The following is a 17,850-nucleotide window of genomic DNA, read 5'->3' as shown; positions in this document are numbered from 1 at the left end:
ACATGTGCCTTGCTGATCCAATCTGATATGCAGCTGTCTCCACGTGAATGCTGTTCCATGGTTCGACCCAACGCTAACCCCAAACACACTTTCGGCAGGAACGATCTTGTACCCTTTGGGCCTAGTCCAGGGTGCCACCCACCCTTTAGTACATGTCTTATTCCCTTATTTATGGCGTCGATGCCCTGGGAAATTACTTTTCAATTAATTATTTTCCCTTCGCTGTGATTGATCCAGCCGGGCACGTGTCTTGCAGGTCTCGCTGTAAGGTCGCATCACGTTGATCCCCGGCAGTAAGGGTGGCCTGAGGTCCTAGCGGGATGTTCTTTCCCCTCCGTACTTGACCTTCTTTCTATATAACGGTAATTTGGGCGATACTCCCAGTTCTTTACAAACAATGCAGAAACAGTACAGTCCGGCTGGGAAAACAGTCCCTAGTCCAGAGAAATTGGCCCAACCAATGCCGGAGCCATCGCAGCGGCCATGGCCGATCGCAGGCTGCTCATTGGTTGCGTGTTTCTTGATCGGCTTGGTATACTTTTTGCAATCGCCCATCTTTCTTGTGCCTTTGATTTTACCCGGCCACCTTCAAAACATTCAAGATGAGGCTTTCACTGCTCGACCGCGCATAGAGCTTCACCCGGAGGATCATGCGTATCGGGCGCCGGAGACTCAATACTTGGATTGGCATGTGACCTCGGGCTTGCGCCGACCAGACGGTGTATTGAAGCGGGTCTATTTAATCAACGGTCAGTAGCAGAACCTGGTATCACCGTGGTGGATCTGACCGGAGGATATCAAACTAGACCTATTCCCTGGACCGACGATAGAGGCCCGCTCTGGTGACACATTGATCATCACTGTTACCAATGCCTTGCCGGATGAGCTGATTGCGATCCATTGGCATGGCCTTCATGTGGCTAGTAAGCTTTTTCTTTCGCGATTTAAACCTTGGAAGCATCGGCGCTAACTCACATAGATGCCATGGATGGTGCAGCCGGGGTTACCCAATGTCCCGTGACTTCTGGAAGTAGCTTTGTGTATAATTTGACAATTCCATCCGATCAGAGTGGTACTTTCTGGTATCATGCCCATTCAGGGGTCTCGCGGACGGATGGCCTTTATGGTGGGCTGGTCGTGCATGCACCAGCTTCCAAATCGACCGTTCGGGGCTTAGCATCCCGTGGGCGCAATGGTCTGCACCGTTACAACTATGATAGAGAACTTTTGCTTCTCATCGGGGACTGGTACCATCGCCCTGCGCGTGATGTTCTAGAATGGTATATGGACCCTGGGAATTTTGGAAGCGAGGTAAGTTCCGAAGTGGTCCCAAACGGTGGAAAATTCTATCTGACAATGGTATTAGCCTGTTCCTGATTCCATGCTCATCAATGGGGCAGGGTATTTTAACTGCATGATGGCGGTGCCTGCTAGACCGGTGGACTGTATGGATCAGCAGATGAATAACGCATTTATCGACCTCGATCCTCATGCGACATATCGAATTCGTGTGGTCAACACTGGGTATGTCACAGGATATCAAAGCCAAATTAGACATTCGCTGACCAGTTGACAGATCTCTAGCCGGGCTGAATCTCATTTTCGACAACCATCTCCTGGACCTGCTTCAGGTGGATAGCATCGATGTGGCCCGCTCCAAACAGAAGCATATAAATTCCATCGGTACACTCTTTCCCGGGCAACGCATAGACTTTGTCCTTCGGCCATTATCACAGACATCTGAAAAGCAGTCACACATGACAGTTCAGTTAGATGAAGAGTATGACAAACTCGCCGAGCATAGCAGTTACTAGTTGCTAATGTTTCACCAGTTCCTTCAAGTACGCCAACCCAGCATTGACGCCAGATCAAACTTTCCCCATCAACTACCGTCCCGATGCCGTCCAGGGGCCTCCAATCAAGGCCCACCGTCTCGACATTGCAGAAGTACCTTCTGCGCCCTCCGTTCTCCATTCCATCCCGCCTGCCGCTCAACAAACGCACGTGGTGTACACCAAGATCCAGAAAATGGCCCGATATTCCAACAAGCCATTTGGTTACTTCAATCAAACCACCTGGAAGCCCCAGCAAGATCCACCCATTCCACTGGCGTCTATGCCACGAGCCAAATGGGACGCAAATCAATTCTCAATAACCACGGGGCCGGAACCTGTATGGGTAGACCTGGTAATCAACAATTTAGATGAAGGATCCCACCCCTTCCACATGGTACGAACCCTTCCCCTCCCTTACCTAGTGACGACAATTCACTAATTTCCACTAAGCACGGGCACCACTTCTACGTACTCGCAGTCTATCAATCCGAATTTGGCTGGGGCTCCTACAATCCCTTCGTTGACAAAATCCCACCACACCAAGAACCCGACTCGGATGCGTTGAAAAATGACACAGATGACGCCCAGGACCCTAACATTAATTATGATTCCGGTCTATACGACACATCGCGGGCTGCTTTGCGTGACACAGTCGTGATCCCTAGTCGAGGCTATGCTGTTCTCCGTTTCCGGGCAGATAACCCCGGCGTTTGGCTTTTGCATTGCCATATGCTTTGGCATTCGATGACGGGTATGGCCATGTTCATTGATGTGCAGGGCGACCCAGCGGGATTGGCTGCGCACGCTAGCAGCGGAGAATCATGTCCTGTTTGAGATTGACTCGTTAGCTTTGGCTTGGGATTAGCCTTGTTAGCACTTGCACTCCAGACCCTAGCTGCCCATCTGTTTCGGGTGTTCTATGGGATTTTATACATTCATGCGCAGCAAGAGTCTTGCATTCAAATTAACCTTTCACTCAAGAGTGGCATGAGGACGTCTCGGTCCCATGGTTCAGGACGTGCCGATTGACAAAGACGGAAATAAATTCCTGAGTTGACATGGTCCTCGAGGGAGATTCTGCGGGTCAGCAGATTGCTCGATTCATCGGTGAAGAGGGCCAATCTCGGGCGGCCAGGACGATCGGAAATGATGATATAGACGTTTACATTTTTCGCGGAGTAAGTTTGAGAGAGCATCTGCTCATGTTGACTCTGCTGACGTGGATTTGCAGATATGCCCGTATGGAATTTATGACCAGAGAGAGAACCCGGGGAAGCCCCATGGAAGATCAACAACACCCCTACGAAGTTGGTGATCGGTATTCGAACCAATCCGAGTCCTAGGCGCAAAAGTGCCACTACATATAAACCCCAAGATTAATGAAGTGACCATCGACATAGACACTTCTATACGACATACCCGCATTCCCGTTGTCTGCAATATGGACGTTTCTTCATGAAGTTCGTTTCATGTCCACGGGTTCCGTCTCTGCACCGAAAGCTGCAGCATGGTCTACGGTACATTAAATGACCCGGTTCGACACTTTGCAGGATACGGTGTGCTCTAGGACTCTAGGTCAACCTAAACTAGCCTTTAGTAATTATTTTGGATTCAATCAACCTAGAACTATTGCGAAAGGAACCGCTGCTCTTCCGTCAATCGCATTTCCTTCTAGCCAAGCGTTGCTACGACTTCCATACGTATCAGCCTTCACCGTGATCGTTATTAGAAACATGTTCTAGCAGTGCTGCATGTAATCACGAAGCAACATTATCAATTACAATTGACTTAAACTATACCAAAATAGCAAAAGTATTGAATTTGTTGACGGGTTCGTATTCACAGTTGCTCTGCCGGGCTTTGGATTGGTAGAATGATATCTCTATGGCTTGTCAGGCAAGGACTCAACCTCCCGCGATACGGCGAGGGGAGGGAACAGACATTGGCGTTCGGTAGCTAGCAGCTACTTGATATACATGGGCTATATCCATAACCCTGGACTCAGGATCGTCATGGCATATTTGCACCAACAGCGCTTTCCGCCGCAAATTCCTCTAGTCAAGTATTCCGGGAGGCCAATCCTGGATGCAGATAGGAAGACATGTAAATCCTTGATCAATCTCTCCAATGCGCGCATCAGGGAAGTCTTGGGGCATGATCAAGCGCTTGCCAATAAGCAGTAGCCGAGGGAGGACGCTAAGTCCGTGCCTGACAAGGAGGATGTTGAGTCCGTGCCTGACGAGCAGCACCTTGTAATGGCGATCGATCTACGTTGTGCCTGCTATGAGGAAAACAACCAGTATCGATTCGACTAAGATGAAGTGGACAAGAGGAGAAAAGAGAGAAGAGGAGGGGAGCGGAACTATCTACTGATCTGGACCCACATCGGTGTCCGCCTTCCGGGCACCCAACACCTTGAGTCTGTACCTGACGAGCAACACGTTGAGCCTATGCCTGACCAGCAAAAGGTCAAGCCCACGCCCAACCAGTATAGCCCGCGTATCCTATCCTCCAGTATGCGAAGTCGACGTGTTGGTTCGTTTGAGGGAGTCGCTAATCCAGCAAATCTTCTTTCCTCATCGCTGTCATCGTTTGCGATTGTCATTCCGCTAGATTCGTACACTCTCTCGTCCGTTGCGGTTGCTGAGGAAGCGACAGCATCGAAATTGGCTTGTCTAGTTCTCTCGGTCGGTTCTCTGCTCAGTTGTTGGTTCTTGTTCTCATGGAATTGCTGAGACCACCATATCCAATATAGGAAGATGGATGAAGGAAATCTCCAGTGGAGATGGATGAATGGGGAGAGGAAAGTATTGAGAGGGTCTTTGGTTTATATGGTCAACGGCGTCTGGAGTCGAAGGTGGGGTATTCGTAAGTCAGAGTAATGTAAGAGAAGTCGAGGGATGGTTCGATATGCTATATGCAGTTGTAGCCATAGCATCATGAAAGCCTTTAGAAACTGAGATGACCTCTCGTCAAGCAAAATATAAATATAACCATCTCGGTCTGGGATGCCCAGACCGGCGCGGAGCTGCGGGCATTTAAGGGCCATTCCAAAGGCCCAGTTTTTGGATCGGTTTTTTGGAGCAGTTATTGATGATGAAGTACAACATAGTCTTTTATACTGATAAGTAGAAACTCCTAGGATCTAATGGAATCATTGACCGCCAAGCGTATTAGAAAACTAGACTGTAAAACAGTATAGATTACCTGATCTGTTACTATAAAGAGCGGATCTTTGTTCAGCACTTGACGTCACTCTCACATTACCCCATTGAGAACGGAAGGTTACTCTTTATCTCTCACCATTGCAGATTTCATCTGTCGTTGTGCTGGGTCTGCCGGAGCGCCAGACTAGGACGACCCATGAGAAAAGATAAACGATCGGAGCCAAGTTGACCAACAGTTGGGACAATACTAGACCTAATGACCCGAACGCACGAGTCAACCTGGTTATCGACGAGGAGCTGGGCTTTGTCGTGACCAACGGCATCTCTCACACATCAATCACCTCATCTTCAGTTGTGATCCTATTCCTCTAAAATGACGACCGAAATCCCAGCGAAGCTGATTCAGCCGTCTCGACATGTGGTTCTACCCTTCAACCTGCGTGAAAAACGAACTTTCCACCGCGATTCTGCTCAGCTTATGCAACTATTTCCTGACACGAAGAGGATTCTATTTGATAGCTATTTCTTGGTGTTTTTGCTGGGCTCCCTGCCCCCAAAGCCGTGGCCGCTGACCATTGCCGGAGTGCAACCATATTTCACAACGGACCCGAATGATGAGGGTCCAATGCCATCCATGAAACGTATAAGCAAATCGCGTCTTTTTGTAGACGCTGAAATCAACGTTACCGACCTTCCACCCTCTCAAGTTGACAATGCATTTAAGCTCGTCTTCGATTTCTTTACGAAAGCTCAAATCTCTATTACCCAAGTCCAGTACTGGGGCAATTTTTTTATGATTGTACTGGAAATTGAGGATACTGATTTTACTGAAGTACCCCGTTCGATAGGCTGCTGTACCTGTTTTTATCTGTTTGATAAGGAGGTACGATGACCGACACAAGGCAGGCTCACAGAACCGACTGCCGATGTTGTTGATAGTAGCAAGTATGATATACTGCATCCCGGCGTTATGTTGAGCTCTGGTATATGTTCTCCCACCGAACCTGGGTATCTTACTACTTCTGATGTACTTGTTGAGGACTCTAACTCCGGCGAACGGTATATCGCTGTTGCTTCCCATGGGTTTCCACATGGCGGCAAAGTTTTTCATCCATGTGCTAGCGGTAAAGAGATCGGTCAAATCATTATGGAGATTACACACACAGGCATCGCGATAGCAAAATTGCATGATGATGTCCCGTATGTCAATGACACTTTCGAGAGCCCTTTTAACGGAATACAACCTACCCAGTTACGAGATTTCGTCAGTGCTGACAGCTTGAAGCCTGGTGATACGGTCTATATGAATAGCCCTTTTGTTGGTTATTCTGAAGGTATCTGTGGACCTCACACCCGTGAGCGAATTCCCTGTACTGACCCTAGCCAACCTATATTCGAATGGATCAAGACTCGCTGGTGCTATATGGGTCAAGGGTCCACTGATAGTCTCCAAGATGGTGCTTGCGGATCTGCAATCTGGAATAAGGATGGAAATGTGAATGGGTTCTTCCGTTTTGCACCAGCATCCGGTCACTTTTTAGACTGGTCTTTCTGTGTCGGAGCTGACCATATCATTGAACGTGGTTCTAAGATTGTGCACTAGTCCGGTCACTGACTTTCTTGCTGTTGCCTTTGTATCGCCTTGCTATTGAAACTACACTTCTAGAGCAGAGAGATATGATATGAAACCAACTAGAACTGATTTATCAAACGTTATACCTACAGGTGTATATCTCCCTCTTTCCGCATTAGTGCTCAGGCCTTGCCGCTTTTTGCTTGAGTACAACTGAGCACGCCGAGGATTGACACCTACACTCTTGCCCTGGAGATAAACTGAAGGAATTTATATTCACTAAACTAAGATTGATGAGTTCGTTCCTTCTTCTTTCTGATAAGCACACATATCGAAGGCCTTCCTAAGCGTATACCGTCAACCTTGGAAGTCCTTGACTACGGAGTAAACGGGGTGGCATTAGACAAAGTCATTGCGATACACCTAGTTAAGGCTTAGTTACACGCTTTTTCTTACCAATCATTTATTTTGACGCGTACGGCGAACCTCCAGGAACCCCTACCTTTCTCACATTCTCGGGCTGTGCCATCAGTTTACCACAAAGAGGCTCGAGAGTCACTTGTTCTCCTTGATTTGCCCAATTCTTCTACAGCGGCTTTCGGATCTGTCGACAGCATTTCTGTCTCCTTCTTCCATAAACTATCCTCTTCTCCATCAATTCCTACGCACCAATGGCAGAAGGAATCTCATCAACCCAGCTCCCGACCGTTCCGCCGACCATGCGTGCCTGGGTACGCCGGCGACGCGGTCCTGCTAGTGACACGCTCGAGCTGGTCACCGACTATCCAACCCCCGACGTGCCCACAGGCTCGTCACTCGACGTGCTAATTCGCGTGTCAAACGTGTCCCTACAGTCCAGCAGTGAGGCGATAATGAAGATACTGCCTATACTGCCTTTCACCAGCCCGTGGATCCCGGAGATTGAGCTTTCCGGCGTGGTAGTAGCCGCTGGCGGGGGTGCACCGGCAGAGATGCGCGATCCGGGCTCACACGTCATTGCCTTTCAGAACATTCCTAGCGCCGTGATCATGGGCCACGGCGTGCTGGCAGAGTATGTGCGACTGCCTGGCAGCCAGGTCTCACGGATCGATGACGGTATTGATATGGCGTCGGCCTCGGGCATTATCGGGGCTGGTAGCACCGCGCTCAAGATGATTCGCACAGCGGGTGTCCGCGAGGGTCACACGGTACTTGTGAACGGAGCTAGCGGGTCAGTCGGTTCGGTGCTTGTGCAGCTGTGCAAGGTGCGTGGTGCGAAGGTGGTCGGCGTGGCTAGCGGAGGTAACGAGCCCATGGTTCGTGGTCTGGGTGCAGATGAGGTAGGCACAGTTGTCCAACGTTGCATAAGAAAATGAGTCGTGACTAATATACAAATAGTTCGTCGACTACCGTGAACATGAATCGCTGCCAGCCTACCTAGCGCAGCAATATGGCGACAAGCCGTTTGACTTTCTGCTTGATTGCGTTGGCACGCAGGCACTTTTTGTCGGCTCCCCGGCTTATCTTAAGCCCGAGGGGGCTGTTGTAAATATCGGCGCGTTCGAGGGCATGTATGCGATGGCGCGCAATGCCTTACTTAACACCTGGCTGCCCACCTGGCTGGGCGGCGTGCCGCGTCGCTATATAACGTTCAGCACGCCTCCGACATGTGACGACGCAGTCTACTTAGCACGTCTGATCGAGGAGGGCCGCTTGCGTATCCCTGTGGACTCTGTCTTCGATATGAAGGATGCCATAGGTGCCTACGAGCGCATCGCTACAAAGCGTGCGCGTGGCAAGGTCGTGGTCAAGGTACATGACAACTAGGGTGCGACTTGCAATCATTAGGGTATAGCACACCCATAGGGCCAATTAGTGCAAAGTGGGGTTGGGCCGTGAAGAAAGTAGCCAAATAAGGTCGAAGACAAACGCGCGAACGAAGCCTTGATCAGAGAAAGAATAAAAGGGGATTTCCTACGACTATGGACTTTCTATTCTGCTTTGGTGACACGCATGAACATTTCGGTGTCTTTGATAGGAACCCAGCTAGTGAGAACTTTCATGATATTCTCAATTAGACTTGAGAATGAGCTCACGCATGCTATCAATAAGGGCAGACTTGGGCGTGTAGACTGTTCGGTAGATGATATATCCCCAAGGAAAATGGCATAGGGATCGTTGAGTTAGGAATCGATGGGAGCAATGGGCATTTTAGTTGAGATCAATGTATTTGAAATTAATGGGTTGGGTTGGGTGGCCGACGCGCTTACGCCTCGCTTACCGATTACATTAGTTATAGGAAGGTCAAAGTACTGGAATTCATAAGTACAGTTTGTGTGCCAGGAATAATGCCTTAGGTAACGCCAATTCCCCAAAAGAGAAAAAGGAATGGGGTTATAAGAATGTCCACAGAGAATGAATATAAACCCCGAAAAAAGGACTAGAGAAGGAAAGACCAGCTTCACCGTTCCGGTTCAGACGTCAAGCAAGAGTCTATGAAGCGGCGGCCCACTCGACGACCTCCAGAGCGCACATGACAAGTACGAGGGTCGAGGGGAGGATCCTGGAAAGAAGAAAAAGCCATGTTAGCAATGATCAATTGAGATTGACAGCCAGACAGTGTCTGTCTATAAATAGCAGGGATGAGGACATACCAGACAACATAGCTCTGGAACAAGAGTTTAGACATGGCGCCAACATAAACATTATTGATCTGACAGATCTGCGCCAACTGCAATGCTGACGGCGCACCCGTAAGTAGGAAGCAGACGATGATGAAAATCGGATCGTCGAGGATACTAATCGGCACAAACTTAGCCATGAGCGCCAAAATTGGAGCCATGATCAGAGTCGGAAGAAGCATGCGCGCAACAAGTGAAGCGATGATAAGCTTGCGTTCATCGCGGGGATGTTCCACGTCCGCCAGCGCTTCTTCGGGGATTGTATTGCGCGCAAGGTTCGCGCCAAGCACGACCAGGATCAGCGGCACGGCGACCTGTCCATTCTGCTCAATTGCCCGGGTGACTGAGTTACGAAGGAAGGTGCCGTCGTCAAAGAAGAGGCGCTGAAGCGTTGGGACGGAGGCAATGATGATTGATACTAGCATTGCCCACAGCGGCGGGTTCATGAAATCCCATAACCCATTGAGGAAGCGGCGCGCTCCGCGAGTGGTTGCTGCGATGCCCTTTTGGACGTTTGGTGGGAGGCTTGCGTGGAGGGCAGTAGCTTTCTTTTCTCGCCACTGGCTCAAGCGTTGTCCCGATTTACGCAGAGATGCTTTGCAGCGCTGGAAAAACGTTTTCTCGGCTTCTTGAACTTCGCGCGCGGTGACTTCGACATCCGGGAAGTGGAGAATGTCACCTTGAGAGCTTTGGCGGGGGAGGAAGGGGCCGGTGGGTGGTGGTCCAATTACTGACGGTGTGTCGTCTGAATCTAGGTCGTCTGAGTGGGCGGGGGACATCTTCGAGTAGGAATAAGTTCGCGTTGACACGGGTGTTTGGTCGCCGGATGGGAACGGACGGTCGGTGTTTGTCGCGTCGTGGACATGGTGTAGATCCTCCGAGCTGCGTGTTCTGACTAGCGGTTCGTCCGGATCTGTTTGGTCCGGGTTGTCGCTATACAGCGCCTGACCCTGCTCGACGATTGACTGACCAGTCTCGTCGCGCTCCACCTCCTCGAGGTATCGGTGCTTAGGCGCTAAGAGAATGTGGTATCCCCAGCTCCAGCGTACGAGTTGACCAAGCTGCTGGAAGATAAGCAGGTATAGAATGCCGCGTGCGGCGACTTCGTCATCGTTGTCGTTTGGGAGCTGGTCCCAGTGGAGGCCTTTGAGGGTCTGCGAGAGCGATATGACGAGCGAGATGGGAAGAGAGTTTGAATTGCCAAATACCTGTAAAGAAGGTATCGTTAGAATTAGATATTCGACTGTCTCAATGGAAGGGCTCATTAGGTACCGCCATGGCAGCCACGAAATTTGACTGCCGCTTCTTGAAGCGGCAACATTTTGCGACAATGAAGGAACAGAAGTATGAGACGAAAGTCTGGACAATAAAAATGACCGGGATGATAGCCAAGTCCGTAAGCTTTTCAGCGGTTAATTGTGAGCCCAATTTGGTAAAAACTGTTGACCACAATCAGCTATGTCATAGAAATATGTGGCGAGAGCAGGAATCCATACTAAGGCAGGGGGTGAACAGAACGACATTGAGGTTTGCCACCAGCTTCTGAGCTTCGGCATCAAACATGCCCTGACGGGCGGCAATATAACCAGGGAAGCTGACACAGACGACTTCCAGTACTGCTGAAAAGACGAGTAGCACTAGGTGAAAGAATGGGGGATGGCTTTCATGAGCGCCTATGAAGAAGCGGTCCATGCCCATTGGGGCCTGGGCAATAGCATTGACATTCTGAAATGATCGAGGCGAGTTAAAGATGGCCATCAGTCAAGAAAAGATTGTGGATGGGAAACAGGAACAAGTGAAGAAGTTAGAAGGAGAGAAGGTTGGAATTGTTGATTTAGATATGGAAGCTTGGCGGTCCTACGTTGATAGTTCTGGTCTTATCTCTTCCCAGTGTTCATTGGATTAAGCGACGTATGAGATATTAATGGCAAAAATACTTGCAGCTGAAACTCAGCTATTCCAAGGTTCTTGGTTTCTATTACTTGACTACGCCACAACACTGATTGACAGTCAATCAGCCGAAAATGGACGATCCAAGCTCCGGGCCTTTTTGCCAAAGCTGAGTCATTGCATTATCACGTGCGCGTAGCGTACGTCACCAAGGGAGGAAACCTTGAAATAAACTTCGGCTTAGTCAACTAGTCCTTTTTGGGCTACTTCCTTCCATACTTCCAAGCACCGGACACAGCAGAGCCACTCTCTCCTTTGAGACAGCAGAATCACTCTCTGTCCTCCATAAGCAACCCGTTTTGAACAGAGTTGATCTTCGAAACTCCTGTCATATGGTCCATATTCGTTATCCAACGCCCGAAATTATACTCAACACCCTCCTTCTCCAGGGGGAACATATGGAGGCAAAGATGCCAAAAAGCAGAAATGAGGTTCTTGTTGAGCCCATGGCATGTGAGCCCATGGCATGCCATATCACTGACGGTGTTGAAGATCATTTCAAAAGGCCCGTGGCCAGTCAAACTGGTCCGTTTGGGATTCCTCATCGGAGTTCGCTTTTATTCCCTTGACTTTGAGGGAAATCGGTCCTTGAAAATGCTACGGCTAAACAGCAGAGAGACAAGAAGTCCCTGGAGCAGGGCTTTAATGCCTCCAATTTCAAGAGAGATGTGGCCAAGTATTATTCTCTTGAGTTGCGTTCAAATGGAGGGTGGTCTTATCTCGTGGACATCAAAAAAGCAACCCTGTGTAGCGTTGTCTACTACAGAAAGTGAATATATCGCAGAAGCGCTGGCAGTTCAGGAAGCAATCTGGCTATCACAGCTACTTTCTGAAATTGGTATTGACGGCTTCCTGGTGAAGCCAATTCCAATTTACGCCGACAACAATAGAGCAATTGCGCTTGCTTCAAACCCTGAGTTCCATGCAAATACGAAACACATTGCAATCCGTTTTCACAGGCTTAGAGAGGATGTTGCTAATGGCTCGGTAAAGTTCGTGAAGACCCCTACTGCCGAAATGGCGGCAGATAGACTGACGAAGCCACTCGGAAGAGTCATGTTCAAGCGCTAGATTTCACAGATCGGCCTTTCCGTTTATAACATGGGTTAGTTTCATGCATATATTAGCAGGCATCTGGTTTTGTCATGGTGGAATGGCGTTTAAACTATGCTGGAACTCGACTAATTGTTAGTCGTGGGGCCCATCTCGTGCCACCAAGCTTAAGCCGCGATGAAAGATGAGATTGCCCCAGATGTGTTCGGCTGGCAAGAAATTGCAAACATGCTGGCACATGATAATCCAAGCTCAGGTAGTGGTGAATTTCCCCCTTCGCCCAAGCTTAGGAGAACCTCCGACCAAAAGGCAGCACACTTAAATCGGAGGCTTTGATCTCCCAGAAGCACCGCTCTGCGACTTCGGGTCAGAGCCCTCGCCCTGATTGAGGGGGCGACCACCGAAGCCAGTGCTCGATGGATGGACAACTCAACGCACACGGGATAGCTGGATCCATATTCCCATGCACAACCAATCAACGTCAACCTCCGGAAACCAGACAATAAAAAAGCAAAGCGACGTGAATTCTCTCACCTCAAGTGAAAGTGAGAATGAAGTGAGAGTGAAATGAGAGCATATCTCTTCTTTTTTATCGATTTTCTGTTGTCATTCTTCTCTCATGCTCTCTTTTCTCTTATATCTCTAATAGAGTATTCGCTAGTCAACCCAATCTCCACCTCGAGTGGCTTAAAGATTTTTTTTTTAAAGTGAGGGAGAGATGGCGCTAGCATTCCGTGAATATCCTATTGGATAGACCAGGATAAGGCGACGGATTTCATATTGACATCCCCGATGCTAGTATTGCAAGATTTGGCAGAACGTGTCTAGGTGCGATCGACAAGGCCGAGAAGGTCAAGGCCATGAATAAAAAAGCCCATCACCACGTTAAGAAAGGGCGTGGGTGCAAAGATTGCTTCTAGAGCCTAGGGTATAATGGGCCACTATGCCAGCAAGCGGCCGCCGTGTTGTCGACAGAAGCACCAATGATCCTCCTCTAACCCAACCACGCTCAATGCACGTTCTTCTAACTTAACTAGTACTAGTAATAACCTTACAGTAACTATATGGTAGTCGGAAGTTATACATAGAGAAGTCGTCTGCACAAGTTAAGCCTTTTTCCGCCGTCTACTTAGAAACATAAGAAGACTATCAAAATGGCATGACATACTATTTAAGAAACTTAGCATAAGTTTCAATCGAGTCGAATGCTCCAGAAGCCGATCGCATCCCGAGCTTTACCGTAAACATTACTGCATAGCCTACTCCGTAGTATCTTACTTGTACAACACGCTAGAGCCTGGGATCGGCAATGACGCATTTGGGACCATCACGCCACGACCTGGCCTGTGCTGGTAGCCAGATTAGGAAATATGCACGCTGATACAGTTTAGTTGACATAGATCGAAGCGAAAAAAAGGTGATTAAACTAAATGATCAAGACCCTAACATAGAGAGAAGGACTGGTATAATACAAGACAGACAAACATGTAGGTCAAAAGGCAATAACCTACTGCTGTCGGCTGTGCACCGGGCTGTGCAACATCATGTACGTTACGCCTCACCGACAAAGCCCAATTTCTCGCCTATCTTGATGCGTTGGCCCTTCTCAATACTCCAGGTCCACCCATCACTGGGGGCACCTTCCGGCCGGCCGGCATCAGTGGACTTGTGATTTCCAAGCGGAGCTTCAAACACAAGTACAATAGAACTGCCGAGTTGGAACCCGCCCATCTCCTCTCCACGTTGCAGTGGATGTCCGTTAAGTGTGCGGCTGGCGTGGCGATAAGTCGCCTCCACGAAGCCGGGATATTGCTCACCGCGCTTGGCAGCCAGGGCTGCTGCCAAGTCTGCAGCGGTATCAGTCAACAGGCTGTTTGTGCGCAGCTCCGAGTCAAAGTTGATTTTAATGGAGCCTACATTAGTAGCTCCGACCGGAGTGTAACTGAAGAATCCCCAGCGCCATCGGCCGAGGAGTGCAACTCGCTCGTTGAGAGTGAATAGACCGGGTAGATGCTTCTGCAGATAGGGCGAAACCGAGTACAACTCGCCAGCAAAGTGGCGGCGGCTCTCGACCACCCAGGGAGCGGGGGAGTGGAAACGGTGGTAGTCACCGGGTGCTAGGTAGATCACAACGTAGAACAAGGCATGGTTGGCTGCTGCTTTGGGCGCGTACCATGGTATTCCATCGCCGAGGGCCAGGTCCTCTTGCACCAGCATTTCCGAGGTTGCTTTGGATGCGGTTGAAGCATCCAATGAAGCACGTCCTTTGGGAGCATCAGAGTCTCCCGAAAGGAAACTCGGCAGAGTGTAGGAAATCCCATTCATGCGCGCAAACTCCTCATGCGCATCCATGTTCTCAACATCCTTTTGGTCTTCGTTCAGGTCCTGGTCCGTGAGTCGGTTGCTGTGGTCGGCGTTCGCAGGCGTGGCTGCTCCTAGAAGGGCATCCAAGCTGTATGTCATTCCCTTGACTTGCTCAACCTCGCCCCGTTCGATCATTCCAAATTGTAAGATTCGGCCGTCGGAGGGCGCCAGCAGAGCACGAGGGTCGGGGTCCAATGGTCGAACGCCAGGCTTCAGCTTACGGTAGAAGAATGCCGCCAGATTCGGGTAGGTGTGCAGGTCGGGTTCGGCGACCTCATCAAGGTTGACGCCAAAGGCCCAGGAGTAGAGCTTGAATCCAGGAACGCGGAGGTAGTAAGGAAGTTCGATTTCGTTGAACCGACCCCATAGACGCGACATGGCCTTCAGGGGCAGAGTGGACATGATCTGAATATGCCATGGCCCTGACAGACTGATCCTCGGACGACGAGGTGGCCGTTTTCCTTCTTCCCATTCATCGCCGGCTGCATCACGAGCCAACCGATCCCGCTCCGCACGTTGTGACTTGTAGAACGACAGCAACCCTAGTAAACCGATTCCGAGTCCGACTGGGATGGGATACCATTCGACCTTGGTATTGCGCAGAGCAAACCCTAGCCTTGAACCAAATCCTCCTCTATTGTTTTCGGAGTTATTATCCTTCTGGTATTGTCTCCATGATTTAGACGAAAAATGTCGGAGGCTGGCTTTATGGCGGGCCGTGGCCCGAAATGAAAGAACCTCCATCGACGCAGCCCCGATCCTAGGGCCAACGGAAGGGCAATGAAGGAGAGGTGAAGAAGTAAAAAGGCGCTTGGCCATAACTTTTAATCCATCGGCCTGGAGCGCTAAAATCGACCCCTAAGCCCAGAGCGTGCTTTTTTCCGAAATGGGGAAAACAAATTGTTACCGGTTGACCGCCCGGCAGAATCGCACGTGGAAATGCAACAGACTGTCTTTCTCTCTGCTTTGTATATCCAAATACATTTCAGTATAAATCAGCGTTCCTGCAACTTGATCTTTGCATCTTTATCATCTTGCATAGTTCTTCCCACGTCCTTCCTATCTGCTATAGAGTCTCGCAGAAAACACCCGTGGACTATCAATTGATGCCAGATATCAGCAACTAGATCCGCTTTATATTGGCTTTTTAGCTTGCGAACAACCACAGATCTGAAGCAATGGCGACAGGACTACCATCCCAGCCTATAGTAGAGGGAGAAACACCCAGAACAATCACGCTTCACATACTCTGCCAGTCTCTACCCCCTCCAAGCCGGTTTACACTCGAGAACGTTCCACTCTCCTCCACAGTCGGACAGCTCAAGAGCCGGATCGAACAGTCTTTTCCGAACAACCCTCAAGTATCACACCAGAGGCTCATCTACCGAGGGAAGCCTCTAACCGTCGATGACGCAACACTCGGGGTAGTGGTCTCATCTATCGAGGTAAGTAACTTGTTTCTAACCCGCGCCATATGACCTATCCTAACTGAACGGTATTTATTTTGCAGGAAGGCACTGATAGTATGCACCTTGTGCTACCGCCTGAGCCAGCACACACAGAAGTACCTATTGTCTCTGAGATGCCGCAAGATTCGCCTTTCGGAAATTCTGCCCAAGCTTCCGGTTCCTCCTCCACATGGTTGGATCACTCCAATCCCGATACGTCGGTGCCTGCGGCCAGTGTGTCCTCATACTCTAGCATTCCTAGAACAATCGGTGCCACTTCAGCTTCTCCGCACATGATAATCAATCAATACGTCAACACCTCTTTGCCTAACCGACACTCAGCAACTACAAATGCACCAGAAGCTGATAGTACAGAATCATCTCAGCGTATTCTCACTTTACGACGTTACATCGAGGAGATTGAGGGACAATTGGACCGACGTCTCATGCCATCCATGGAGAGTATCATTCATATACGGAACCAGATTCTTGGAATCCAAGATGCACGGCCTGCGACACAGCTTCCTCTGCCCGGTGTTGCAGAACTGCTTGCCCGTATTCTTGATGTTCAACAACGCGCCCGTCTAATGGAATATATGCAGCAACAGCATTCGCAGGCAAGCATTCTAGCCCAGGCCCCTATTGCTACCCAAACAAATGTCTCGAACACGCTCGCGCCAAACTCCACTCAGCTCTTCATGCTGACCTCGCCAACGGGAGAAAACCTTCTCGTGAGACCAACCTGCGTAGCCCGCCCCAGAACGCAGCAGGCGGGCTCGCCCAATACAGCCCCTGATAACCAAACCGGCGCGCCTCAAGTACCCCACGCACCTCAAGCACCTCAAGCACCCAACCAAAACGCAGCGGTAGTCCAGAATGCCATCCGCCAAGCAATGCTCAACCAGCAGCGCCGAGGCAACAACGTCGAGCATGCCGGTCTGGCGCGACATATCCGCCGCATCTGGCTGTTCACCCGTTTGTGGCTCTTCTGCTACCTCACCAGCGCCCCTGGCACCTGGAGACGTTACATCTTCGTCAGCATTGCCTTGTTGGTAACATTCTTTTCCGAGACCAGTATCCCGCGGCAGTTTGCGACTACGATTATTGGTCCCATCCAACGACATCTCGAGGGCCTCACCCATGCAGGTGGCCCGGCAGATCGAGCCACCCAGAATGGAGCCAATAATGCTGCTGCGGAGTTCAGCATTTGGGACCAAATATGCCGCGCGGAGCGAGCTCTTGTTTTTCTTTTTGCGAGTCTAGTTCCCGGTCTTGGTGAGCGGCATGTCCAGGCTCGCACTGCGGCGGACCAAGCTTTCTTGGCTGAACAGGAGCGTCAGGCGCGGGAACGTCAGGAGCAGGAGCAGGAGCAGGTACCGGAACGGGAGCGCCAGGAACTGGAACAGACTCAAACTGGTGTGGCGGAGGGTGCGGAGAGTGCAGGTACTGAACAGGAGGGGATCTCAGATACGCATGCACAGTCTGGACAAGGAAACTGATCTATACCTGGAGGTACTTCTCATATTCTCGTTTATTAGCGATAGCGTCTTCAATGTAGTTTCTGCGATTGAACTCAATGAGGGCCAAATTGATACCCACAACAATGCCATCCACGAAATCAAGTGCGTAAGGTAATCAGAATGATGGTCTTTTTTTCAAGTCAGTTGTCCATGTCGTTTTGAGCTAGATGCTCCTATATCGTACATCATATAGTTCGAAGCAGCTAGCAAGAAGTCTTGGTTTCATCTCTAAGTTTGATATGTGTTTCTCTTACACTAGTAATAGATCATGACGGCTCAA

At 49.9% G+C, this 17,850-nt stretch overlaps 6 protein-coding genes across 6 annotated transcripts; 4 read left to right on the top strand and 2 right to left on the bottom strand.

Annotated features, from left to right (window-relative positions):
* Window positions 1–397: 397 nt before the first annotated feature.
* N7518_005986 (CAZyme family AA1) lies at window positions 398–2,669 on the top strand (the record flags this gene model as incomplete). The annotated part of the gene is made up of 7 exons (XM_057186913.1): window positions 398–749; window positions 807–923; window positions 980–1,311; window positions 1,367–1,524; window positions 1,577–1,780; window positions 1,833–2,229; window positions 2,286–2,669. 7 exons carry the CDS (start codon window positions 398–400, stop codon window positions 2,667–2,669), a joined length of 1,944 nt encoding a protein of 647 aa, XP_057038616.1.
* Window positions 2,670–5,375: 2,706 nt separating this feature from the next.
* N7518_005985 (uncharacterized protein) lies at window positions 5,376–6,605 on the top strand (the record flags this gene model as incomplete). The annotated part of the gene is made up of 2 exons (XM_057186912.1): window positions 5,376–5,776; window positions 5,909–6,605. The coding sequence occupies 2 exons, from the start codon at window positions 5,376–5,378 to the stop codon at window positions 6,603–6,605; spliced, it is 1,098 nt and encodes a 365-aa protein (XP_057038615.1).
* A 641-nt stretch (window positions 6,606–7,246) lies between these two features.
* N7518_005984 (NAD(P)-dependent alcohol dehydrogenase) lies at window positions 7,247–8,381 on the top strand (the record flags this gene model as incomplete). The annotated part of the gene is made up of 2 exons (XM_057186911.1): window positions 7,247–7,894; window positions 7,953–8,381. 2 exons carry the CDS (start codon window positions 7,247–7,249, stop codon window positions 8,379–8,381), a joined length of 1,077 nt encoding a protein of 358 aa, XP_057038614.1.
* Window positions 8,382–9,047: 666 nt separating this feature from the next.
* Window positions 9,048–10,993, bottom strand: N7518_005983 (Auxin Efflux Carrier superfamily; the record flags this gene model as incomplete). Its single annotated transcript, XM_057186910.1, has 4 exons — window positions 9,048–9,117; window positions 9,209–10,443; window positions 10,508–10,674; window positions 10,732–10,993. The coding sequence occupies 4 exons, from the start codon at window positions 10,991–10,993 to the stop codon at window positions 9,048–9,050; spliced, it is 1,734 nt and encodes a 577-aa protein (XP_057038613.1).
* Window positions 10,994–13,789: 2,796 nt separating this feature from the next.
* On the bottom strand, window positions 13,790–15,421 carry N7518_005982 (phosphatidylserine decarboxylase 1; the record flags this gene model as incomplete). The annotated part of the gene is made up of 1 exon (XM_057186909.1): window positions 13,790–15,421. One exon carries the CDS (start codon window positions 15,419–15,421, stop codon window positions 13,790–13,792), a length of 1,632 nt encoding a protein of 543 aa, XP_057038612.1.
* Window positions 15,422–15,780: 359 nt separating this feature from the next.
* N7518_005981 (uncharacterized protein) lies at window positions 15,781–17,549 on the top strand (the record flags this gene model as incomplete). Its single annotated transcript, XM_057186908.1, has 2 exons — window positions 15,781–16,047; window positions 16,113–17,549. The coding sequence occupies 2 exons, from the start codon at window positions 15,781–15,783 to the stop codon at window positions 17,547–17,549; spliced, it is 1,704 nt and encodes a 567-aa protein (XP_057038611.1).
* Between the last annotated feature and the right edge of the window lie 301 nt (window positions 17,550–17,850).

The sequence above is a fragment of the Penicillium psychrosexuale genome (assembly GCF_028828465.1).
Source record: "Penicillium psychrosexuale strain IBT 29551 chromosome Unknown utg000004l, whole genome shotgun sequence".
Lineage (NCBI taxonomy): Eukaryota > Fungi > Ascomycota > Eurotiomycetes > Eurotiales > Aspergillaceae > Penicillium > Penicillium psychrosexuale.
The sequence above is the reverse complement of the archived record's forward strand: the minus strand, read 5'-3'. Positions and strand labels throughout refer to the sequence as shown.